This window comes from Leiobunum rupestre, chromosome 6 (assembly GCF_980474605.1).
Source record: "Leiobunum rupestre chromosome 6, qqLeiRupe1.1.hap1, whole genome shotgun sequence".
NCBI lineage: Eukaryota > Metazoa > Arthropoda > Arachnida > Opiliones > Sclerosomatidae > Leiobunum > Leiobunum rupestre.
Window position 1 is genome coordinate 44,052,973 of NC_143389.1, and position 25,730 is coordinate 44,078,702.

Below are 25,730 nucleotides of genomic sequence, written 5' to 3' on the forward strand. Positions count from 1 at the left end.
AAATGGTTAAATCATGATTAAACTTTAAATCATGATTGAAATAAAATATGTAGCTTTAGCAAAAATATTAAAAATGGTTAAATCACGATTAAAATAAAATATGTAGCTTCGACAATATTTAGATTAAAAATAGTTAAATCATGATTAAATTAAAATATGTAGCTTTGACAATATTAAGATTAAAAATGGTTAAATCATGATTAAACTTTAAATCATGATTAAAATAAAATATGTAGTTTTAGCAAAAATATTAAAATGGTTAAATCATGATTAAAATAAAATATGTAGCTTTGACAATATTTAGATTAAAAATAGTTAAATCATGATTAAATTAAAATATGTAGCTTTGACAATATTAAGATTAAAAATGGTTAAATCATGATTAAACTTTAAATCATGATTGAAATAAAATATGTAGCTTTAGCAAAAATATTAAAAATGGTTAAATCACGATTAAAATAAAATATGTAGCTTCGACAATATTTAGATTAAAAATAGTTAAATCATGATTAAATTAAAATATGTAGCTTTGACAATATTAAGATTAAAAATGGTTAAATCATGATTAAACTTTAAATCATGATTGAAATAAAATATGTAGCTTTAGCAAAAATATTAAAAATGGTTAAATCACGATTAAAATAAAATATGTAGCTTCGACAATATTTAGATTAAAAATAGTTAAATCATGATTAAATTAAAATATGTAGCTTTGACAATATTAAGATTAAAAATGGTTAAATCATGATTAAACTTTAAATCATGATTAAAATAAAATATGTAGTTTTAGCAAAAATATTAAAATGGTTAAATCATGATTAAAATAAAATATGTAGCTTTGACAATATTTAGATTAAAAATAGTTAAATCATGATTAAATTAAAATATGTAGCTTTGACAATATTAAGATTAAAAATGGTTAAATCATGATTAAACTTTAAATCATGATTGAAATAAAATATGTAGCTTTAGCAAAAATATTAAAAATGGTTAAATCACGATTAAAATAAAATATGTAGCTTCGACAATATTTAGATTAAAAATAGTTAAATCATGATTAAATTAAAATATGTAGCTTTGACAATATTAAGATTAAAAATGGTTAAATCATGATTAAACTTTAAATCATGATTGAAATAAAATATGTAGCTTTAGCAAAAATATTAAAAATGGTTAAATCACGATTAAAATAAAATATGTAGCTTCGACAATATTTAGATTAAAAATAGTTAAATCATGATTAAATTAAAATATGTAGCTTTGACAATATTAAGATTAAAAATGGTTAAATCATGATTAAACTTTAAATCATGATTAAAATAAAATATGTAGTTTTAGCAAAAATATTAAAATGGTTAAATCATGATTAAAATAAAATATGTAGCTTTGACAATATTTAGATTAAAAATAGTTAAATCATGATTAAATTAAAATATGTAGCTTTGACAATATTAAGATTAAAAATGGTTAAATCATGATTAAACTTTAAATCATGATTGAAATAAAATATGTAGCTTTAGCAAAAATATTAAAAATGGTTAAATCACGATTAAAATAAAATATGTAGCTTCGACAATATTTAGATTAAAAATAGTTAAATCATGATTAAATTAAAATATGTAGCTTTGACAATATTAAGATTAAAAATGGTTAAATCATGATTAAACTTTAAATCATGATTGAAATAAAATATGTAGCTTTAGCAAAAATATTAAAAATGGTTAAATCACGATTAAAATAAAATATGTAGCTTCGACAATATTTAGATTAAAAATAGTTAAATCATGATTAAATTAAAATATGTAGCTTTGACAATATTAAGATTAAAAATGGTTAAATCATGATTAAACTTTAAATCATGATTGAAATAAAATATGTAGCTTTAGCAAAAATATTAAAAATGGTTAAATCACGATTAAAATAAAATATGTAGCTTCGACAATATTTAGATTAAAAATAGTTAAATCATGATTAAATTAAAATATGTAGCTTTGACAATATTAAGATTAAAAATGGTTAAATCATGATTAAACTTTAAATCATGATTGAAATAAAATATGTAGCTTTAGCAAAAATATTAAAAATGGTTAAATCACGATTAAAATAAAATATGTAGCTTCGACAATATTTAGATTAAAAATAGTTAAATCATGATTAAATTAAAATATGTAGCTTTGACAATATTTAGATTAAAAATAGTTAAATCATGATTAAATTAAAATATGTAGCTTTGACAATATTAAGATTAAAAATGGTTAAATCATGATTAAACTTTAAATCATGATTGAAATAAAATATGTAGCTTTAGCAAAAATATTAAAAATGGTTAAATCACGATTAAAATAAAATATGTAGCTTCGACAATATTTAGATTAAAAATAGTTAAATCATGATTAAATTAAAATATGTAGCTTTGACAATATTAAGATTAAAAATGGTTAAATCATGATTAAACTTTAAATCATGATTGAAATAAAATATGTAGCTTTAGCAAAAATATTAAAAATGGTTAAATCACGATTAAAATAAAATATGTAGCTTCGACAATATTTAGATTAAAAATAGTTAAATCATGATTAAATTAAAATATGTAGCTTTGACAATATTAAGATTAAAAATGGTTAAATCATGATTAAACTTTAAATCATGATTGAAATAAAATATGTAGCTTTAGCAAAAATATTAAAAATGGTTAAATCACGATTAAAATAAAATATGTAGCTTCGACAATATTTAGATTAAAAATAGTTAAATCATGATTAAATTAAAATATGTAGCTTTGACAATATTAAGATTAAAAATGGTTAAATCATGATTAAACTTTAAATCATGATTGAAATAAAATATGTAGCTTTAGCAAAAATATTAAAAATGGTTAAATCACGATTAAAATAAAATATGTAGCTTCGACAATATTTAGATTAAAAATAGTTAAATCATGATTAAATTAAAATATGTAGCTTTGACAATATTAAGATTAAAAATGGTTAAATCATGATTAAACTTTAAATCATGATTGAAATAAAATATGTAGCTTTAGCAAAAATATTAAAAATGGTTAAATCACGATTAAAATAAAATATGTAGCTTCGACAATATTTAGATTAAAAATAGTTAAATCATGATTAAATTAAAATATGTAGCTTTGACAATATTAAGATTAAAAATGGTTAAATCATGATTAAACTTTAAATCATGATTAAAATAAAATATGTAGTTTTAGCAAAAATATTAAAATGGTTAAATCATGATTAAAATAAAATATGTAGCTTTGACAATATTAAGATTAAAAATGGTTAAATCATGATTAAAATAAAATATGTAGCTTTGACAATATTAAGATTAAAAATGGTTAAATCATGATTAAAATAAAATATGTAGCTTTAGCAAAAATAATATTAAAAATGGTTAAATCATGATTAAAATAAAATGTAGCTTCGACAATATTAAGATTAAAAATAGTGAAATCATGATTAAAATAAAATTTAGCTTTGACAATATTAAGATTAAAAATGGTTAAATCATGATTAAAATAAAATGTAGCTTTAGCAATAATAAGATTAAAAATGGTTAATGGAAATGCACAGATTGATAACAAATTTTAAAAATTTCGTTCAGATACTATTATCAAATTTTTAAAGAATTCCGTGAAAATTACAACAGTTATTTGAGGTCAAAATGTTTTCGACCCGCATAAATAGGTCAATTAAATTCAATATGGGTTTTTAACATGTTAAAAGATTCCTTTACCACCCATAAGCAATGAAATGGTATAAACGACACTAGCCACGGCACAAATCGTAAAATGATAAGAACCCATAGCAAAAACGACCCCCATCATTGGCTTACACTTTTACTATTAAAAACTACTTTTATCATCCATCAAATTTGATGAAAAAGGAAATTTCGATTTCACGATGATATCGCTTTATTAAAACACCATAACCCTGGATTAAATTACGGTTTTAGACGACACCAACCTGCCGGAATAGTTACGTTTTACGGCGACAGGTGGCAGCAAAAACGGGACGACTATTTTCTTCCTGAAAATCACGTGTCTCGCTAAATTGGGTAATAAAATGAATATCGTCTCGAGTGAGGGGGGGGGGGGCTTGGGAAGAGATGAAAACTGGAAGAAGTGGTTCCCGACGAGTCCCAAAATATACAGACATTAAGTTAAGAAGGGGGAGTCGGCGAGGAAGGTCGGGAAATGTGGAAAATCTGGAATTTTTCGCGGGAGTCGCGAGAATACGAAGCGACAAAAGCAGACACGCGGCGACGGTTTGAATGAGATGAAGTCCACGCGCGCGCGCCGGGGCAAAGAGGCATAATTTATAAGCAAAAGAGTCACACCCCCCCCCCCCGCCAGTGCCGTCGCTATATCCCCCCCCCCCCTTCTAACACGGAGAGGGGGGAATAGGGGATAAGTAGATGGATCACGTGGCCGACACGCTCGAATGGCGGTATTTTTCCTTCGGGGGGCCAAATATAAATATTGGATTCAGCCGGGATACAATTTAATAAGAGCCGGCGCCCCCTTCGCCAGACACACTTCTCGGGTCAAGTGCGATATCCACCGTTTTATTAACCCTCGTACACCCTCCTAAAGTTAGAGAGGGGTATTTTCATATCAAAAGTGGGTTGCTTAGACTATAACATTAACGAATACCTCGAACATTAAGCGAATGAAGACTTAAATTTCTTAATTTTGAAGCTGGTACGTTAGGAGCATGTAACTTACACCACTAGCGAATGAGCGAATATTTATTAGCTCAATGTACTGTACATATCCCTTTTAAAACAGGGAGGAATCAATCCGCGAGCAGTTTAAAACCAAAAAAAAAAACGATATTCATTTTTTTAATGGAAAATAAAATTGCACTAACAATATTTACAAAAATTTCCACATTTTATAACTACGATAAAAATAAAAGGGGTAAAGCGCGTGTCAAAGGCTTAACAAGAGATGGCGACGTGCATTACCAAGAGCGCCTTACGTAACCGATTTTTTAAGAGCAATAACTGAGGAGTACCAAAAAAAAGTCATTATATTTATACTACCAGCATTAATTAATTAATGGTCAAATAAAATTTAATACTATACCATAGATATCATAAGACAAAATAAAAGATACGGAATATCAATAAAGCTATTTAAAAAAATCTATAAACCAAAGCATTCTAGAAAAGCGAATGGCATTTCAAAAATGCGCATATTTCAACAAAAAAGTATTGACAATTTTCAAGGCGGATGACGTTGACGGGAGGGACGGGCCGAAAAGGAGTCAAATCGGGTTTGCACGACTCCTCCTTTCTGGGAGGGGGGGGGGGTGGAATATAAATAAAAGTAGAAATATCTGGGCCACGAATCCCTTTCCCTCAATATGGAATATTGACAGCTGGGTCGAACGTATAGGGCGACCCGAATAATACGTACAACGAAAGTGTCGAAAAGATGCCCGGGGATTGTTCTTTTTAGTCCGGGTCAAGTGCGGGTCCCGACTGAATATTTCATTTCATAAATTTAAAAGTTTCGTCATATTTCGACGAACACATTTTATCACGCTTTTAGCCTTATAAAAAGAGTCATTTTTAGAGACTTGAATCTTTACACTATAGCTTCGATGAGGGGGTAACCAATTTTATATATAGATCTAACGTCAGCCATTTCATATGGCTTATTTTTTTTTGCAAGTCAAATAAGTCTAAAGTCGTACCGGAAGTGGATATAAATCCACCACTCCCCCGAGAGCAGACCTTGGAACGGAGAGAGCGAAATATAGGATATAGTCGAAGTTCCAGCGATCGGGGGAGTTGGAAAGCCGTTGGGTAGATGGGCATTTTTGAAAATTTTGCGATAACTCTCACTCCATCTCATTCTCGTTTCTAAAATTTTAAGCTCAAACTCATCTCCTCTCACCACCGTAAACTAACTTTTTAGCTCATCTCCTCTCATCGATTTTCGCTTATTAAACCCTATGGATGAAATAAAATATCTCCTTTCACTCTCCTCTCTCTGGAATACATACTTGGTGAAACACTTCTCACGCTCCTCTCCTTTTCAAGTTTTGCGCATATCACCTCCTCTCAGATTCTCACAGGGATAACAACGACCATCACTGGCCAGTGGCAACGTTAGATTTACTGTCTTTAACTACCTTATAACCTTCTAAACGTCAGCATATTACGTTAGCTAATGGTACGTTGTGGCTTCGATATTGGCCAAAGTTACATTTATATTTACTTTGTTTTGGTTTTCTTACATCTAAACCCACCGTAAACTAAATTTTTAGTAGATCTCCTCTCTTCGCATTTCACTAACTTAACTAACCTAACTCACTTCAAATACTTAAAATTTGTTAGTAAAATCATATTTCCTCTCTCTCTCACTTAAACGCGTAGCTTGGAAACTCGTATCACGCTCCATTGAAAGCGGCGAGTATCTCGCCTCCTCTCAATTGGAGAGTGCCCATCACTAGAGAGTCGCACCATTTCCCGTAGCACCGACTAAATCCCTCTCCGATTATAGATATGATGAGGAAGATGCCAAACCATATCTCCTTCATCTCCATCAGAGCAGTCTCAAAAAAAATCTTTTCTTCCCAAAACCAAAATCTGACGAAAATCGAAAAAGAAAAAAAAAACAAATATGGGAAAAAAGAGGGAATAGTAAATGCAACCCCCATTTCACTCCCGAAATAGCACGCGTAATATAATAGGACGAATAGATGCGAGGGAGTCGAGATATTTTTAATTCAAAACTTTTAACTCCATTCCCCTCTCTTTGAGTTTAACGTCGTTTCAGCCCTTGATTTGAGTATACGTTAAAAGAGCCCCAGTGGGAGGTCGCCCCACCTACCTTTAACCGACCCCGCTGTCAAAAACTTCGGCACTGGGTGAGGATAGCATCATTTTCTCCAAAACGCGTACCCAATTAGAAGAAAAAAGTAACGTTTGGAAAAAATCAGCCCATGAGAAATAAATATTTCCGGGGCTGACTTCCGGCGGGGAAAAACAGAAAAATACCTTCACAAAAACGTTTACATTGGTTTGGGCTAATTTCGGATCAGAAATAACGGGATATTAATTAAGCATTTATTTGATTTCAAATGAATTTTATTATTTAGTTTAAACAAGAATGTATTTATTTATACTCAGGGAGAATGAAAATGTCGAGATTATTTTTAGCGTTTCTCCAATTCCACCAGTTGGGGCCCCCGGTATGCTCCTCCGGTTTAATAAAATCAAATAATACTGCAATCTCATTGGCTCTTAAAAATTACGTTTTTCGACGCGATTAACGCTGCTGCGAGGACGCAAAAAATAAGAACACCTCCTTTTTTCCTCCCCCCCCCCTTAGCGTGACGGGGTTAGGGCCTCAAGGTGTCCGTCGATAGTCTCGACATATTCATTCTCTCCGAGTATAAATAAATACATTCTTGGTTTAAATATTTTACGGGAATTAATGGCCAAATCATATACTTAATATTCAAAAACTGATTAATAATTTAATTAACGGTAAAGTAAACCAAAATTTATATTCATTTTAATTAAATCTAATTACTATTTAAAAAACTAAATTTAATTTGTTCTGAATTGCCATTGCTAGATAACCTACTTTTGTAAATTTTGAAAAATATAATGATCAAAGCATAACTGCCGATTTATATCAAATTATTTAAAATTTAACAAGCCCAATTTGTGTATAGGTAAACCAATTAATTTCAATAACGGATTAAAAAACTGCAGGGTGACCGGGGAAAATAAACGAAAAATTTATAGGAAAAATAGGAAATTTGGACGCGAATTATAAGAAAATATAAGAAACACCATAGGTAAAATAGAGGAAAATATAAAAAATGGGCCAAATAAAGTAAAATATGGGATACATGTGGGTACACGACGACGAAATATTTTTGCCAACGTTATTATTCTTGTGCATTATGACAACTCTAGAATACTATTGTTTGGTGGAAATTCAAGATAATATTGAAAATACCTTCCTAGCACATTTTCTTACCGAAATGATTACATTTCTAAATCATTTACAAAGTGATCACATTTCCTATATTTTCAATACCTTCCTATAAATTCCTTAGGTTTTCTCATGTAGTAAATTAGTATATAACCCGAAAACATTCCGTCGTCGTCGTGTACCCTTCTTCAACCTATATTTAACTTTATTTTAGCTACTGATTTTCGATCCTTATTTTTGCTTATTGTTTTTCCTATATTTTCCTTTAATTCGCTTGAAAATTTCCTATTTTTTCTATAAAATTTTAGAGGCATTTTCCTGTTCACCATGCATTTATACAAAATCCAAATTGAGACTAAAACTAAAACTTCGTTCTGGTGGAACTTAAAAAAACGAAACCAAAACTAAAACTTTGTTCTGGTAACGTGAGGCTCGTAATAATACTCATTAATTTTTAGTTGATTGGTAATTAGTATGCGAAAAATAGATTAAAAGTAAAATAAAAAAACCTGGTTTAAATCAAATGAAAACCTGGTTTAAATCAAATGAAAACCTGGTTTAAATCAAATGAAAACCTGGTTTAAATCAAATGAAAACCTGGTTTAAATCAAATGAAAACCTGGTTTAACCCCCAAAAAAAACCTGGTTTAACCCCCAAAAAAACCTGGTTTAACCCCCAAAAAAACCTGGTTTAACCCCCAAAAAAACCTGGTTTAACCCCCAAAAAAAAACTGGTTTAACCCCCAAAAAAAAACCTGGTTTAACCCCCAAAAAAAAACCTGGTTTAACCCCCAAAAAAAAACCTGGTTTAACCCCCAAAAAAAAACCTGGTTTAACCCCCAAAAAAAACCTGGTTTAACCCCCAAAAAAAAACCTGGTTTTATGGGGTTTTTTTTTTCTTCAACAATGGAAAATATAGGAAATAAAGTAAAATTTAAGGAATTTATAGGAAGGCATAGAAAATATCACCCTGAAATGGTTAAAAATAACCAGAAAAAAAGTCAAAAAATCTAATCCGCATAGCATACCCAACCTTTAACCTGAAGAATCGGTAATATATTAAGAAGAAAACATGAAATAACATGCCTTGGCAACGGGTATACGAGACGGAGAAAGTTTCGGCAAAATTATCCCCTGGTTCGACGAAGTAAATTCTAAAGCCTTTATAATTTCGTGTCATCATCTGCGACGAAGAACAGACAGAAGAAGGAGAACGAGCGTAGTTCCGGCTCGGAATCGCGTCGAGGAAAAGGCACGTTTTTGTCTAACACAATTTAATACAAAAACTCCTCTTTTTCGTGCTCTTTTCAATTGGCAAGAGACTGTGGAAAGACAACGTTTGTCGCCACTAAAAAAATTGTCAAAAGTCGAGAAGAGGGAAAACGTCGTCAGCGAGAGGGGGGGGGTGGGGGGGGCAAGGTTAAACAAGCTCGAAGCTTTTCGGGGGACGACGGAAATTAAATTCGAAAAGGGGGGGAGGGGACTTAAAAATTTGAATAAAAAGACTTCCCGAAGAGAAAGAGAGGAGTCATGTCTCCGAGTTCGTTCGGTAATGGCAGTACCACTTTGAAGGGCTTTAAAGCCCGAAAACGTGAAGAATTTCCCCGTTTTTCAACTTTCGGGCTTTTTGTTGGTAACACCTTTGGCTCGGTGGGTGCCGCAACTTCTCAACGTATCCCACACCGCTATTGGGGTGGTTTCATTTTCCTCAAACGCGTACGTTTGGTAGTTGCTCCTGGCGTGTAAGATTTCCTTCGAAAACAATTGCAAATAGGCTAAAATGCAGTCGCACGTAAAATAAAAGGCGGAGGGTTACTATTTTTCACTTTCACCCTCTATCGCAACGTTGCAACTCGACGTAATTACAGCTATATTCGCCATTTCCATTAACATTAAAACGAAGTTTAAATTTGAATCTGTAGAATATTAGTATCCACCTCAATATTACAGCTTGTCATACCTCTACTTCTTCCATGGTCATACGACATAAGTTGGTTTCTTTTCGCTTGTTCCGGGATTTTAGAGTAGGGCAAGAAGAGTAAGGCTATGACGTAGTTTTACTCCGGTTCTATGGTGGAGAACTGTACAGTTTGAGTAAGAGTAAAAACGTTTTTCCAAAATGGCTGCCTGTGGCCTTTTTAGCAGATAAATTCTGGCTAGCAGACGACAAAATCCGTTTTACTCCTTTACACCTCCTTTTCAGAAGGAGTAAAAAGAGTAGCCCTATAACACTCCAGAACAAACGAATAGTTTATGGGGCGGAGTAATTGTCATCTCCGGATCAAGCGAATCAAACGTTTTAGGGTAAAAAAAAAGAGTACACTTTTAGTCCGAGTGCAGGAAAAAAGAAACCACCTACAATAGGCTCACGTTACGAATTTTAATATCTAGTGGCCGTATTAGCAAAACTTGCAATTAACTAACGGTTACCTCGCTCTCAATTACAAATTGTTTCCACGAAAACTTACAAAAGGTTTCATTCAAGTTGAATAATTTTCATATGGTATGTTGAGGTTATGGGGATGGCAAAAGAGTTCGCCCCTCCCCGCAGTTGGCGACTAGGACCGCAAATGAAGAGGCTACTCCACTTATTAGAAGAGCGTTTAAGACCGAGAAGGACCCATTAACGTCAAAAAATACCGGGCTTAAAAGAAACCCGAGTATTAACCAGACTAGTCACACGCGTCGTTCATTCCGAAGTAAATTGGTCTTGGAGACAATGGAGTTCGTTTAAAACCCATTTCGTAAAATGCCATTGTCTTTCGGTGAAAGGTCTAACATTATCCAAAAATAGGCTAATGCGAATTCAAGGTCACCCTTAGTCTACTATTAAATAAATAGGATTAGAGAATAGCTAAGCTCCTTCCAAGACAGCGATTTAAAGAGGTTTCAACGCAAATTCGCGGTTCAGTATTTAAAAACATTAGCGGCTTGATAGGTGTACATTTTCAAGTAGTACGTTTCTCGAGATTTGGTTGGTTGGTTCGGTAGGCGACCGATACGGCGACTTTATAAAATAAAAATCTCCACTTGCAAATTCGTAATCATTTATGCGTGTAGCGCTTAACGCCAGGCTTGAATAGCGAGATATAATACCGAAGAAACAAATCTGACCCAAGGGCCACTACCTAAAGACCGTTCCGTAAAAACAGGTTGCTCACATAATTGGAGAAAAAACTAGAATGTAAAATTTAAACGGAATTTTTTTACAGTAGTTTTGATTTTAATATAAAAATATCGAAGTCAAACGCGTTCAGGGAGAAATAGACGTAAAAATTCGCGGCAAAATTTCCATTGGGTTGTCATCGTTTCCCACCCAGTTCGTACTAACCTTTTGGAAAAGGTCCAAGAAACGAAAAAGAAAACTTAAACCATCGACCCAAAATATTTCCCTCCAAAACAACCGTTTATTATAATTCATTGATACCAGATTTTCGGGTTCAAATTAGTCGAATTTTATCGAACTTCGAAGGAGTTGCAATTGGGAAGACGCAAAAATCGTGCTGGAGTTTTTCGGGTAAATTTTTGGTAACGATATTAAATTGACTGACGCAGACCTCGTAATATGCATTTGCATTAAATCGATATTGTTGATATGATTTGTCCAATAAACCGCGTGAATATTTTAAGCCAACCGGGTCTATTTTGCGGAGATAATTGGGTCACCCTTTCAACGTCTACAGTGTAATTTGCCAGGCAATCTAATTGCCTTGTGCCCAAACTAATTAAATTAGAATAGTTGTAAGCCTACTGACAAGACACGCAATGGTAATATGAACGCGAAAAATATTTTAAAATACACATTTTTATCGCGAACAATAAAAAGAAACAATGAGGAAGACAGACACGGTATACGTCTAAGCCTTGGATAGGAATTTGGTATGGGGGGTTTTCTTTTCACTCACCGGTTCGGTGAACTAGAAGAAGCCACGAAAGTAGCAGAAAAGTTGTTCCGTGCCATATTCGGATGGTGTTGCGAGTATTGAGAACGAGGTTGCGAAAGAAATTAGCCCACGAATGACTTTTCCATCTTGCGAAACGAATGATATACTTGGAGAAACGTTGGTTTTCTTGCAGACGATGTTTATGATTTGGCAACGCCATTAACCTCTTGGACAGTTCGTGTTTGGGATTTTTTCTTGTCAAACGCGTCTTATTCTCGAAGACCGTTTCCGAAGGATAACCCATGTGGACGCGAGTCCTCGCTGAACGAGATATGTCGAAGATATTTCCCGCCTATTCCTACTTTAATAGGAATTCGGTATATATAGTTGTTAAATAAAATTTACCTCGACTTCTCGGGGGTAGACCGCCAGTTCTTGGTCGCGCACAAAATCCAAATACCCCGAAGGCCTATAAACCCGCCCGCCTTTGTCACGGCTTATTCAAAATATATGACGTGCCCAAACAATCTGAAATACTCTGGTGTTATTGACACTTACCAAGGAGTATTGAATAAAATCGTTTATTAATACCGACATGGAGATAAAGGAAGGTTTATCGCTGATAGATTAATCAAGGCTTAGCGGAGCTGCCCTAACATTCGCACCTCACGACCACCGCGGCTCATACAATTAACCGGACAACCGGCAACGCAAAAATAAGCCTCCTCCGTTTGACGCTAGAGGGCGTTCGCTTACGGCCTTAGTTCAGAGACGCCACCTGGCATTGACACACGGCAATATTATTTCTCTTGCTCATGCTGCCATCTAGGAGTTACTGAAACTGAAAGTAGGTTAAAATGTGACCAAATTTAAGCCTTTCATAGAACGCTGAAACTAGTTTTAACCGGTTTGTTTTTAAATTTTAAAACTTGAATGAATGTGAGATTTTGTATTATCAAAATATCTGAAATATCTATATAATATAAATAATATTCCTTTCTATTTTAGAAAATTTGCCTCTTCATGAAAATTCTTGGCATAAATATTTTATGGGATTGTGCAGGACAATGTCAGTGATAGATTTAGTTTCCTTTAGAGATCACATTTATCTTTTATGTGTGTTAAAATCTGAAACAGATTCTTTGGTTGTACTTGACATATACAAATATAATCTTACCCAGCATTCAACCCAAAATTTTGAGAAAGTAACACAACGAAGGACAATTTCTTCTTACTCTGCAAAGCAAAATGTGATTGGTATTTGTGCAGGTGTTACTTATGAAAGCAAAGACTGTTTTAAAGCAAGATCTTTTTTAATGGCAGTTGAATTAAAACCAGAATCTGAGCCTTACGAGTTTCTCATTCAGCTGTATCGTGCAGAATTTGTATCCATATGCGAGCAAATACCATCAAAACATACTAAAATTGGAGAATATACATTCAATAGACCAGTGTTAAAGTGCGGAGTGGCCAAACCACAGTTTCTCCCAGGACCTTCTTTACTTTGGATGAGCAATTCTAATATATTGCTATGGTCATGCAATGAATCTGTAAAAAGCTATCAGATAAGCGAAGATCCTTCGGTGAAATTCCTTCTACATAAAGCTCAATATGTGAAATCTAACAGTAATTGCGATAAACACGAACGCTTACTTTTGACCTGCCAAAAAATGTATCATAAAGTGAGTGAAAACTATCCAGCTTCATTGTGTTTCTTAGTAATGTGTTTCAACAGCCAAGAACAAAAGTTTAATTCCGTAGAGATGATTCCCATCGAACATTTTGTTCCTTTAGAATATAAAGATCTCATTTTAAGTATCACCGTGACATTGAATAGCCAAATATCCCAAGATCCTTGTACCACTGTAAAATGTAACAAAAACTTTGAAGCTTTAAAAAATAATAGCTCCTACGTGGTCACAACCAATTTCCAGTTTATAGTTTTCATTCAAGGAATTATAAGATACTGCTGTGAAGTGCCCACTATGAACTACAAACTTATCATCAAAGTCCCACAATATTCACCTTATTCTTGTTCATTTGTGTTACAATCCCCAAAAGGCATTTGTATCATTCAAAGAAGTGAGGAAAACAAAAAAATCAAAGTATAGAAACTATAATTTTTTTTGCTAGAATACAAATTATTGATGATATTTTTTGCAGGTCAGAGAAGTTTGGGATAATGCATCGCATGCTGTATATGGTGATTTTGTTAGAAATGGAAAATATCAGCTTGTAGTTCGCATGAAAAGTGCCAAAAATAGCCCAGAAAACCTGTTTTTAACGCATCTACATGCGGATGAACCAAGTACACGTTTGGATAAAATGCAAGAGGCTTTACAAAGAAAATTACTGGTTTGAAATTTTTAAATTAACACTAATATTTGGTAATATTTTAAATTCTTTCACCTTCTCAGTTAGGTCAAGCTAGTGCCAATAAGGTGGAAGAGGGGTTGCGAGACAAACAACGGGTTTTAGAATCTGCTTTGTCAAGTTTGAAAATCTTTCAACGATGTGGGCAACTACCAGAAAGCCTGAGAGTTCCAGTAAATTAATATGGACTTGATTGTTTTTTTGAGTCTTTGATAATTTGTTTATTTTCAGGATTATTTAACATATTTTGACCAGAAAGACATCAATCCTTCTAATACTAGATCCAAAGAATTAACTCAACCTAATCCAAACATGTGCCTCAAAATATTATCAAGATGGAATATTGTCTGGACTGATTTTTGGATTATAGGAATCACTTTAAGAAACGATTCACCCCAGTTAGTTTATTCCACATAAAATAAAAATTTGTAAATGATTGTATAATCATAGTGTTAATATTTTCAGTATAGTTTCTGGTTTTTCTGGAGTCATTTTATCAGAGGATCAAGATTTAGATATAAAAACAAAATTATTTAGTCATCAAACTTCTGAAATTCCCTGCCATCCCATTTTACTTGATAAAGGAATTGAGTCAATAGAATCAAATCAAATGATTTCTATTGCATTTTCTCTTAAAATCCCCAAAATGATTACTTCAGAACTACATGTAAATGTAGTCCTTAAATGGATCCCTCAAATCGATTTGAATCAAATGTATCAACAAATACCCTTATCATTTAATCTTTATGTGGATGATATTGTAGAAAATCCAATCTTCGAAGGTATTTTATCAATATTGAACATTTCGAGGAGGGATTAATTGTTTTGGCTTTTCAGATTTGCCAGTGTTCCAAAAACTGATGTCACTGCGAATTTGCCAAAAACGCACCAACATAACTATCTTGAGTGCCGATATTCTTGCTATATCACTGGAAAATATTCTACTTCAGAATAATACTAATAAAAGTTTTCCTTATCTTTATGATTTTGGTGGCCAAAAACATTACATTTTTTCAAATCAAATCGGTAATTTGTGCGGAGTCAATTTTGATATCAATGCCATTTGCGGAACAGAAGTTGATATTAGCATATTTTTCAGGTTGGTTTTAAATTCTCCCATTTGCATATAAAACAATCAGAAGTAAATTTTTTTGGTTATTTAAGGGAAGAAAATCAACTATTAATCTTTGCACATTGGCTTTATAAAGTTCTACCGAAAGGATTCCTAATTCTTCCAAATGAAGAAAATGAAAATAATTCCACATGTCTGAAATTATGGGAAGCTATGAAAGCTGAGCTTGAATTTATGATAATTTCTTTAAACAAAACTCAGATGGAAGTAAATTTCCATGAAAAAATTGAGAAAGTTCAAAGACGAACGAGCCATATGATATCGAAATTAAAAGATCCAGTGTTTAGAACTTCTTATAGTGAATATTCTAAGTTTCGAAACATATTGATTGAACTGGAAGTTACTACAGACAATATTCTCAAGAAGATATTAAGTTTTTCTACTTAATGATAATAAAGATTAATATAGATAAAAAAAATTATGAGACTTCATTTGCGTTGTGTAGTTTTATTATTATTTATAACATTTCTTTTATCGTTTACGACGTAATGACAAAGTATTGCGGCGTTTCCAATTGGCACGCCTAGAACCACCCACAGTCTTAGAGAACCTGTGGCCTTTGCCCAATCCTCTGGATTTGCGTCCCGCAGATGTTAATCCTCTTAACTCCCTATGTTTATGTACAGGATTACATATCCAGTTAATTTTAGCATCACGACGTATCGCCTTGTGGAAGGTATCGATCAGTACAACTTCAAAAAATTTATACGTGGCATCTTGGGCAACCCAGTATGAACCTAAGACCCTTAAACCTCCGCATCGTCGTCCAACTCGTTCCTAGAAATATCATAACCCATCAGGAAATGAATCAATATTTATACATACATTTGGGCCATTATGTTATTTATCATTATCAGACAGCCAAGGGAACATGGGTTTATTTCAAAGATAAATCTCATAGCTTGTGTTATCATCATTATAGCTTTAAGGCAATACAAGGACATTGTGTATTAAGCATATTTACCTCTGCAATCGATTGATGGTTACGGGTAGGCTTGAGTTGGTTAACTCCGTGATTCTTGGGCTTTCCATATGTGCAGCCCTTTGGTACCTGCTTCTTACGACCACCACGGCGAATACGAACTCTATATACAACATATCCTATAAAATAAAAATTCGTTAATCTTTAGTTTTAAATTAGCCTTATGGCCCTAATATCCAATGAACATCAGACATCCAAGGAAGATAGAAAATCATTGTGATTCTACACTCACATCTAATATAACTATCATCATGTTAAAAAATTTGGAAAAAATTACTAAAACGTGTCATTACCTTGCTTGGCCCTGTAGCCCAATCTCCTAGCCTTGTCTGGTCTCGTTGGTCTGGGAGCTCTATGAACCGCGGAAAGTTGACGGTAATACCAACATCTCATTCGCAATAAAAATTGTATTACATCTGATTGCTTCTTGCGCCATAACTCTTGCATGTATTTATAAGCTCCCATGATGACGCAGTGTACCCCTAAAAATGTACAGTCAAAGGCTTAGGAACTCGTATGAGAAACCTCAATACCTTTTATGGTTCGTTATATGTAATAATTTAAATAAAATAAAGATTTCAATTAACAAGTAAGATGTCCTTTAGTAAGTCTAGCAAATGTTTATTATTAAACTACCTAACAAACACGCGATCATACTAGATTAATAAAACTTACCTTTCCACGTCAAATACCACAAACTTCTAAATTTCCGAGCGGCGTGTTGAAGAACAAAAAAGAGAAAAAGGACTAATACAATCGCAGCGCCACCTCGCGTTACGAAGCGAAGCTACCGTTGACCTAAGTTCAAAATTCAACAACAGTTTTATTTTTACTCATCCGTGTTCTTAGTAACTTAGCCCTGAATTAATTTAAACATAATTAAATAAATTATAAAATGGCTTTCAACTTTGGAGGGCAACAGCCAACGGGTCAAACCAGTACGTTTAGTTTTGGACAACCCCAACAAGCAAATACAGGTTTCAGTTTACCAGCACCAACACAACCACAAGCACAACCAGGTAACACTATAACAGTTCTTCACTTATAGTTGCTTATAAATTCGAAAATCTGATTAAACGTTTGTCCATTTAGGCTTCTCTTTCAACACTTCAACCCCAAGTTTCAGTTTTGGAGGAACAGCTACATCCGCTCCAACTTTTACTGCCTTTGGTGCATCTACCCCAGCCTCGACACAGAGTACCTTTGGATTTGGGACAACAACCACCCCCGCAACAAGTGGTCTTTCTTTTGGTACACCCACAGCTGGGGCTACACCAAGTTCTTTAGGATTTGGTGCTCCAACAAGCCAAAATACAGCTCCAGGCTTTGGACAGATTCCAAGTTTTGGAACTGCAGCCACTTCCACAGCTGCGCCATCATTTAGCTTTGGTGCACCAGCAACAACATCTCAAACTGGGTATAATTTTGGAACTGGAAACACGGCCACGATTACTCCTTCTTTTGGACCAGTAACTGCTTCATCCTCTTCAGTATTTGGTGGAACAGCTACCGTAACTCCAGCCTTTGGAGGTACTGCTACCATAAATCCTACATTTGGTGGCAATGTGACTGCAGCCTCAGCTTTTGGAGGTGCCACTCCGTTTGGACAAAAAGTCAATGTGGCTCCTACTTTTGGAAATACAGCAACTGCTACCCCTCCATTTGGAAATACTCCTACTGTAGCTCCCACTTTTGGAGGAAATACCGCTTCTCCCTTTGGGGCCACAACATCTACACCATCATTATTCTCTGGTGGATCAACACCGGCTTTTGGAACCTCAACAACAGCATCACTCCCCACTTTTGGGGCCATAACAAGTAACACATCAACAGCTCCACCTTCCTTTGGATTTGGAGATGCTCCACCTCCTCCTTTTGGGGCTGTCACTACTACCTCCACAGCAAGTAGTCTCCCCTTTGGTGCTGTTCCTGCAACAGGCTTTGGTTATGGAACTACTGCAACATCAGCTACAACAGGAGCACCAACCTCTCTTGGATTTGGAGGTGCAATAACAACACCATCTCAGACTAGCACCACTCCATTTAGTGGGTTGACTAGTTCAGTGTCCACTTCCGCAAATCCACTATCATTTGGGGGCTTTGGGCAGACCAATACAGCATCTGTCGCTCCATTTTCATTTGGTCCAGCTGGAAGTAAGACTCTTGGAAAACAAATTTTTATCATTTTCAAACACTAAGAAGTAAAATTCTATTTCAGCTACTACTTCCACTACAACAACCGCTCTTTCAGCCCCCACAACTCTACCATTTGGGGCTCAAATAACCACAGCCACTGCCTCCACCCCCTCCAGTACAGCACCTTTAGGCGGTATTAATTTCAGTACCCCAACTTCAGTCGCCAAAACAACCGCAACTACAGGCCTTTCTCTAAATTTTGCATCTCAAACTACAAAACCATCAACTACAACACCAGCCCCCTTATCTGCTGGTATTTGTATAAACTATTTTTCTACATCAACCTATTTAATCAAATGATAATAACTTTTTAGGATTTGCAATTGGATCTGCCTTAAAAACCACAGCGCCGGCCCCAACTACAACAACTCCTTTATTTGCTATACCTAAACCCTCAGACTCCACTACAAGCGCCACAGCAACTATAACCCCATCCGTTTCAATAGCTCCTTTAAGTTCCACTGGTTTTTCCACCCCATTTTCATCAACCTCAACAACTACTGTTCCGACATCATCTACTACTGAACAGTTAGTTTATACAAATATTTCCTCAAAACAACTAGCTCATTAAAATTCTTACGTCATCAGATCTTCCACAACCTCAACCTTCACCTTCCGTCAATTGGAAGATTCTATTAATAAGTGGAATCTGGAATTGTCCGAACAAGAGAGAATATTCCTTAACCAAGCCACTCAAGTCAACGCTTGGGATCGCCTTTTAATGTCCAATGGGGAAAAAGTAATTTGTCCGGACATGTTATATTATAATACAATATAATAAAGGTGAATAAATGCAATATTAATAACAGATAACTGGCCTGAATGAAGCCGTTGAAAGGGTGAAAATGGATCAGCAGAGGCTAGACCACGAGTTGGACTTTATCGTGTCTCAGCAAAGAGAACTGGAAGAGATGCTAGTTCCCCTGGAGAAAAGCGTGGAAATTACTCCCAGTTTATCTATTCAACAACACGCAGACCTCGAGAGGGAACATACCTACCATTTGGCAGAAAATATTGATGGCCAATTGAAAAGAATGTCCGAAGATATCAAGAAAATTATTGAACATTTAAATACTACAAATTTGAGCCAAGATGATAATGATCCTGTAAGATTTGAAACTCCACTAAGTCGTCTAATAAAAATTTTAACAAATTAAATAATTACAGATGCAACAAATTTCCAAAGTTTTGAATTCTCATATGGATGCTTTGCAATGGGTTGATCAGAATACAGGTAAAAATACCAAGAGTTCTGTCAATGATTATCAATTACAAGATGATTATACTTTCAGAAATCTTGCAAAAGAAAATTGATGATATCTCGAAAGTTTTTGACAATACCAAAAAGGATCAAGACAAATTAGGTAGAATTCCTTATGATTAAAATATTTTGTTAATTTGATAATAAAAATTTTTTGAAATTTCATTTTTGTCTTTTTATTTTTGTACATTCCTCCTTAAAAAAACTGTAATGTTAGCACCTACTTAAGGTCCTAAAATAAACTCTTTATGTAAATTGATACAGTACTTTCAGTTTGAGATACTTCTATTATGGTACAAAAACATTTTGGGGGTATTTAAATTTGATTAATTTCTAACAAAATTGTATAGATAGAATGTTATATACAAATGGAATGATACTACAATGGTAAACTATATCTATAATGGTTTTACTTTTTTTAAGGAAAATGGGGGAAGGAACTAGAATCAGCTGTACATAATACAATATAAAAGTATTCTGTAAATAATATGGCAAAATCAATACTTTATACATATCTAAACTATTCAAATAAAATTAAATAATGCTGTTTCTAGCATTTAAAGGGGCCCTTTAGAAATATTTCAAAACAGGTTTAAGTACACTTCAATAACTAAGATACTTTTTAAAAATGAGGGTTTCTCTAGCTACAGTTTTAGCAAACATATCTTGCAATGTTGTCCAGAATTACACGCTACGTCCATAACAAAATTAGTAGTTCAGTAGGCAAAAATAAATTAAGGCCACATTTTCCTATGAAGTCTTTGTGAAATTTTAAAAATCTTACATCAAATTTTACCCATTCATTTATCATTACTTTCACTTTCATCTTTTTCAATAATATTTTGATTTCAAAGTAAATTTTTCATTTAATGGCGTAATTGACTGAACAACTAGTCAAAATATATTTGGCATGTCAAAGTGCAACTTTATTGCCTACAAAGACTTTTGCACAACTTACAATATATTGTACTGAGATCATGTAGGCTACATGATAAATGCTATCAAAAAAGGGGAAAGAACAAAATATGTACAAATATTTTTCTTTGAAAATTTTTCAAAGCTATGTACAGAAAAATATGGTTTAACAAAATGGGATTTTTTTAACAAAAACAAAAAGAGAAAGCCTAAAAAATGTAGAGAGACTGTTGAAGTTAAATGGATCACAGATTAAGCATAGTTCGATTTTATATTTATATATATAAACTGTTCTGTAAGTTCGTTTTTTGTTATTTTTTCATCAGTACTACAGGCTTAAGACTAACATATAGGTGATGATATTATCAGTATAAAAAAACTGTTAGAAGGAAAAAAAATCCCAGCGTTGTTCACATTTTTTAAAACCTTCCTTTTTCTTCAATGAGGATGAGATTTATGATGAAAGCAACCAAAGTTGATGATTTTGACTTTTCTTTACAACACATCTCTCCTCCTACCACCAAGTTGATTTCTTTGCGATCTTCGAGTTAACAGTTTTGCTTCTTTACACAATTGACAAAGAAATTCTTCTGGTATATTGTTGCGTCTGACCTTTGCGCACGATAAATGTACCCATGTTAAACAGGAGGAACACTCGATCATTGGTCTACCCGCAAATGGTTTCATACAATAACACGTAATTAAGTCCCATGATTCGGCATCCCCTTCTGTAAAAAATAAATGGAAGAAATGAAAACCACTGATAAATCTTGCATTTTAAGCAGAAAACATTAGATAATTTGAATAATCTCTCACTCTTACCAGAGTCGCTATCAGTTGACGTTTTAGGATCTTGAGATACCGTACTGCTGCTACTACTACTACAGTTGCTATCGGAAAGAAAACTATCGGCAGTACTTCCCATGGGACTTGAACTGTTCTTTAAACGCATCTCCTATTAAAAATTATTGGTAAATATAAATTAAAAAAAAAAATAAAATTTTAAGTAAATTTTGTATTTTTTAAACTACCAGGTGCTCCCAAATAATTTGATTCCACTAAACAAATAAACTTACTTCAGCTTCTTTCATAGCTTCATAATTTTCATATTCCAAAATAAATTGACAGAAGCTATGGAAATCTTCAATCGTTCTTTGTCTTTTAACCGGAGGTTCGTTGAATTCAACTTTAATATTATGTTTTAATTCCCTCTCATTCGATTCTATAGATAGAGGTGAAAGAATATATTTGTTAGGCTTAATACCAAATAATGTTTATAATATCAATAAAACTTTAAATTATGGAACCTACAAGGAGGCTTACTAATGGAAAAACATCCAAATTGAAATTATACTAGTCAATTGTCTAGTTTGGCTACTTCCCAAGACTCTGTGAAATGTTCGATTGTAAAGAAAACTGTCATCTTACTATTTGTTTTTCAAACTAATTTCACTGTTCTTTTTTCTCAATGATTAAAAAAGGCTAATATAAGGGTACGGATAATACAACATTTCAGACAAAAGTTTTGGGTGGTAAGTGGCTGCGACTAAGCTAAAACAACCACTAATAGACTGAACACCATATGGTTATTGCATATATATTAACAACAATTTTGTAAATTTAAGCAAATATAAAACAAGTTAAACAATATGGAATTAAAGCATGGGAACTTTAAGCATTGAATTTCAATATAATTTAAAGGTCATTGAGATCATAATATCATGCTTCTTAATCCTGGATTAGAGCTAAGAGTTACATCAAATCAAATTTCAAATATTGTATACTCAAGGGCTTTAAATCCAATCGCGAAAGGCGAAATGTTATATTATAAAGGCATATATATTCTTATGAAATCAGATATAACTTCTAAACTGGTAATCATTCTTTACCTATCCCTTTGGTATCCCATGAAGGAGGGCAATGAGACCCTAGGGCTATTCTATCTAAAAACCGCTACCCATACAAAACGGTACAAATAGAATATCATTGGAAATTTTTTAAACTTATTTAATACTTTTGTTTGAATTATTCCTACGTTACCATTAAAAAATGGGGCCCAAAAAAGTAACAAATGTTGCTATGGACTCACCTTTCAAAGCAGTCTCCATATTTCAAACCATTCACCCAAGATATTTAGGGGAAATTGCACGTAAATAAATTCGAAAAGATTATATTTAACTAAACTCTAATGACAAAAAAAATCAATTGTTTTCAAAGATTAACAATAATCTATGACATAAGGCAATGCTTTTCCTTACTAAATATTGGCGAGAACCAATTTAACTCTTCGCGTCGATGTCTACCTCTTCTCTAGCGTTATCTCTGCTTACTAGACTTTTCATACCAATAAAAAATCCAGAATGGAATATTTTCTACTGAAAAATTCTTATAGTAGATTTTTTCGTTAGCCTTAAACACACTAGTATTCAACTTCTCTCTTCTAAAATTAGAACTAAACCGCTAATAATATTATAAATTTTTTTCGATAGTATAATAACTCCTACAATTTAGTAAGAAACTGAAACACGCCTCTAAAGAAATGGACGAGTTCATTTTGGGGGTTTTGGGGGAGATAGTACAAAATGCTTGAGTCATATAAATTTCTTAACGTTAAATATAAAACCTTTGTCGAGTTTTAACTGAAAATAACCATATTAAAACTAATAATTTTTCCATTGAATGCATCAGTAATTTAAGGATGATTAAAATCGTACACCCCTATTAAGAAAATGGAGAGCGCTCTTTCGCACAACTTGTCCACCCAAATAAACTGGATTCGAATGGGAGGGGATTCAAATCAGTCCTTCGGCGCGAAATTTAAAATAATAATTAGTAAACTTGAGATTAAAATCTAAATTTCGCCGTTTCTTATTGAGACGAGAGAAAAATAATGAAAGCACCTACTACTTGAAAATAGTATGCATTTTACTTAAGAAATGGATCAATGATGGACGTATCCTGATTTAATGAATGAAAGGAAGCAAATAGTATTTCAAAATTGTATGAATTCTACTTTTACCCAATTCTTCACTGTGGAGTGTACAGCTATTTCAACTAATTGACATATAATTCTAGATTTATGCTTATCAAAAAAGTCGAAGAAACAAAATCTTTTAAATTCTTCATTCTTTAACTCCAAGTACAATTAGCCCAACCTACAAAACTTCAAGCACAACCAACTATACAATTTCATTTTTCTCATCTTACAGAATGTTATAAACTTGTTAAGATGCTAGTCTCAGTTTAAGCAATATAGCCTCATAAATAATTTTCATGGTTATTTTTCTACAACCATAAAAACGTTCTTGCAATATAAAAAAACTAGTACTAAATAACTGAAATTAATTGGTTCTTAATGTACGGATAAGAACATTTATTTTCTATTTAATGACTAGCAAAAATTAAAATGCATAGAAAATCTAAATCTGAAATGTTTGAAGAAAGAAACTATGATTAATAGTATAATTATAATGTACTTAAGGTTTTTTCTCCCCCCCCCCCCATTTGATGTGTTAATCGCTTTGTCCTATCTAAACTAATTCTAAATGGGTTTTTCACAAGAACATTTTATGTGCTTTTAAAGTATTAACATTATTCACAATATTTAAATTCTAAAAATATTAAATAAATCAAAAGATTTATTAAATCGTACCTTCTTTCAAAATAATCATACTTATATAACACGAAAACTTCCACGAAGCTTTTTGCCTTTGTTCATAAAATTGTCTTGCGAAAGAAAAGGAATAACATTACACTGCAGCTATGGGCCAAAATAATAGAGGAATATATCTCATAAGAGCACAATGCTAATATTTATAATATAAAGAACCAATAAATATTATACGCTGGTGATTTATAAAGAATTGGATGTACAAAACGTAATCATTTTTGTACCATTTAAAAAATACACATATTTACAATAAAAATTTCCTTTTTAAGCACAAATTTATAGGCCCAGTATTTTTTTTTAAGACAGTGCTTCATAGAATTTTTCAATAATATTTGAAAGAGGGTAAGATGTACACGAAAAATTTTACACCCCACTTATTATTACTGATATTATTACAAGAGGCATTATTTTCTTCTCAATTGACACAAAAATGTATATATATGTACAAGATATTTTGGATTGTGAACATGCACTGCGAATCTAACGATATTTACGATTTTCTTCAAAGCATGACTAAAATAATACAGTTTTTTTTTAGTTTTATGTTAAGGTCTACTTTACTAGGGCTACATTTATTGTGATTTGAGAAAACATTTCATATTCCTTCTATTAATGTTGCGCGGTACGAGTGGGGATAATATATCAGGGAAATAAATCAAATATATATAAACAGTGTAGAAAATGACTGATAAGTTTAAAAGCGGGTAGAAAATTCAGTTGAAAGTAATATCATGGGTACTATTTAGGTTATATAATAAATTCATAAAATATAAAGTTACTATAATTTTAAAATAATGTCCAAATAACACAATATTTGGAGAACCGGTATAAAATTATTATATTGGTACTTATAAAAACATGCTTTTTTTGGCACCTAAGAATATATAAGGAAAAAAATTTGTTTTCTTTCAAAGTTTTGTTTTCGAGAAAAGTTTTAAATTAAATATTAGCCTTCAATTGTGTTTGCTTTTGGAAGGAAACATCAGAAGAGAGAACTAAAAGAAAAAAGTCAAATAAAGGTACGGAGTTTTATCGAAGGCCCAATATGGTGGGAAAGTTAGAATATCTCCCTAAGAAATTTTTTAACTATATTTGTTTTTTACATTATCCCTTCCATGTAGCTGGTATCCAAATGTTGAATTAATATTCTCATAAATGCCATCTCCTTCCTCGTGTTTTCAAAAATTACTCTGGGGTCATCTGACATACAACGGAGGCAGTTTGGTGCCATTACCATCGCGAGATTACTGGCATCCATTTTTGTTACGGAGGAATTTGCTTCGGCCGCAAAAACCTGAAAAAATAAAAGGAGTTTGAGTAAAGATAAATAAATTCAATCGGG

General features: G+C 32.9%; 6 protein-coding genes across 15 annotated transcripts in view; 2 read left to right on the forward strand and 4 right to left on the reverse strand.

The window, feature by feature from the left end:
• Positions 1 to 12,541, reverse strand: part of LOC149941086 (tyrosine-protein phosphatase 69D-like) — a 440,950-nt gene extending 428,409 nt beyond the window's left edge. For all 3 annotated transcript variants that reach the window (XM_090179681.1, XM_090179679.1, XM_090179680.1), the window contains exon 1: positions 11,881 to 12,541. In XM_090179681.1, coding sequence (XP_090035807.1) covers positions 11,881 to 12,163 — 283 coding nt within the window. In that variant the 5' untranslated portion in view covers positions 12,164 to 12,541. The remainder of the gene's footprint in view (positions 1 to 11,880) is intronic.
• A 332-nt stretch (positions 12,542 to 12,873) lies between these two features.
• Positions 12,874 to 15,756, forward strand: LOC149941092 (uncharacterized). Of its 2 annotated transcripts, none has more exons than XM_090178930.1 (7): positions 12,874 to 13,964; positions 14,023 to 14,214; positions 14,277 to 14,405; positions 14,464 to 14,630; positions 14,698 to 15,014; positions 15,070 to 15,331; positions 15,397 to 15,756. In XM_090178930.1, exons 1-7 carry the CDS (start codon positions 12,909 to 12,911, stop codon positions 15,749 to 15,751), a joined length of 2,478 nt encoding a protein of 825 aa, XP_090035056.1. In that variant the 5' UTR covers positions 12,874 to 12,908; the 3' UTR covers positions 15,752 to 15,756. The 2 variants fall into 2 exon arrangements, with proteins under 2 accessions (XP_090035056.1, XP_090035057.1); XM_090178931.1 differs by having other exon boundaries at positions 15,070 to 15,258; positions 15,397 to 15,497.
• A 39-nt stretch (positions 15,757 to 15,795) lies between these two features.
• Positions 15,796 to 17,145, reverse strand: RpL15 (ribosomal protein L15). Of its 2 annotated transcripts, none has more exons than XM_090178937.1 (4): positions 17,022 to 17,145; positions 16,640 to 16,828; positions 16,329 to 16,465; positions 15,796 to 16,141 (listed from the first exon to the last, which is right to left on the reverse strand). In XM_090178937.1, the coding sequence occupies exons 2-4, from the start codon at positions 16,809 to 16,811 to the stop codon at positions 15,836 to 15,838; spliced, it is 615 nt and encodes a 204-aa protein (XP_090035063.1). In that variant the 5' UTR covers positions 16,812 to 16,828; positions 17,022 to 17,145; the 3' UTR covers positions 15,796 to 15,835. The 2 variants fall into 2 exon arrangements, with proteins under 2 accessions (XP_090035063.1, XP_090035064.1); XM_090178938.1 differs by lacking the exon at positions 17,022 to 17,145 and adding an exon at positions 16,880 to 16,985.
• Positions 17,104 to 19,953, forward strand: Nup62 (nucleoporin 62). Its single transcript, XM_090178932.1, has 8 exons — positions 17,104 to 17,365; positions 17,439 to 18,500; positions 18,565 to 18,795; positions 18,857 to 19,070; positions 19,131 to 19,281; positions 19,352 to 19,648; positions 19,710 to 19,776; positions 19,835 to 19,953. The coding sequence occupies exons 1-8, from the start codon at positions 17,242 to 17,244 to the stop codon at positions 19,924 to 19,926; spliced, it is 2,238 nt and encodes a 745-aa protein (XP_090035058.1). The 5' UTR covers positions 17,104 to 17,241; the 3' UTR covers positions 19,927 to 19,953.
• Positions 19,954 to 19,963: 10 nt separating this feature from the next.
• Positions 19,964 to 23,343, reverse strand: LOC149941095 (uncharacterized). Of its 2 annotated transcripts, XM_090178939.1 has the most exons (5): positions 22,977 to 23,343; positions 22,808 to 22,901; positions 21,795 to 21,940; positions 21,535 to 21,673; positions 19,964 to 21,446 (listed from the first exon to the last, which is right to left on the reverse strand). In XM_090178939.1, exons 2-5 carry the CDS (start codon positions 22,824 to 22,826, stop codon positions 21,214 to 21,216), a joined length of 537 nt encoding a protein of 178 aa, XP_090035065.1. In that variant the 5' UTR covers positions 22,827 to 22,901; positions 22,977 to 23,343; the 3' UTR covers positions 19,964 to 21,213. The 2 variants fall into 2 exon arrangements, with proteins under 2 accessions (XP_090035065.1, XP_090035066.1); XM_090178940.1 differs by having other exon boundaries at positions 21,541 to 21,673; positions 22,808 to 23,163.
• Positions 23,344 to 24,214: 871 nt separating this feature from the next.
• Positions 24,215 to 25,730, reverse strand: part of RhoGAP93B (MyTH4 and RhoGAP_KIAA1688 domain-containing protein RhoGAP93B) — a 50,539-nt gene continuing 49,023 nt past the window's right edge. For 4 of the 5 annotated variants that reach the window (XM_090178927.1, XM_090178926.1, XM_090178924.1 and 1 more), the window contains exons 15-16: positions 25,492 to 25,682; positions 24,215 to 25,383 (exon numbers count right to left, since the gene is read on the reverse strand). In XM_090178927.1, the coding sequence (XP_090035053.1) occupies positions 25,371 to 25,383; positions 25,492 to 25,682 (204 nt within the window). In that variant the 3' untranslated portion in view covers positions 24,215 to 25,370. The other variant, XM_090178925.1, reaches the window with a different exon arrangement.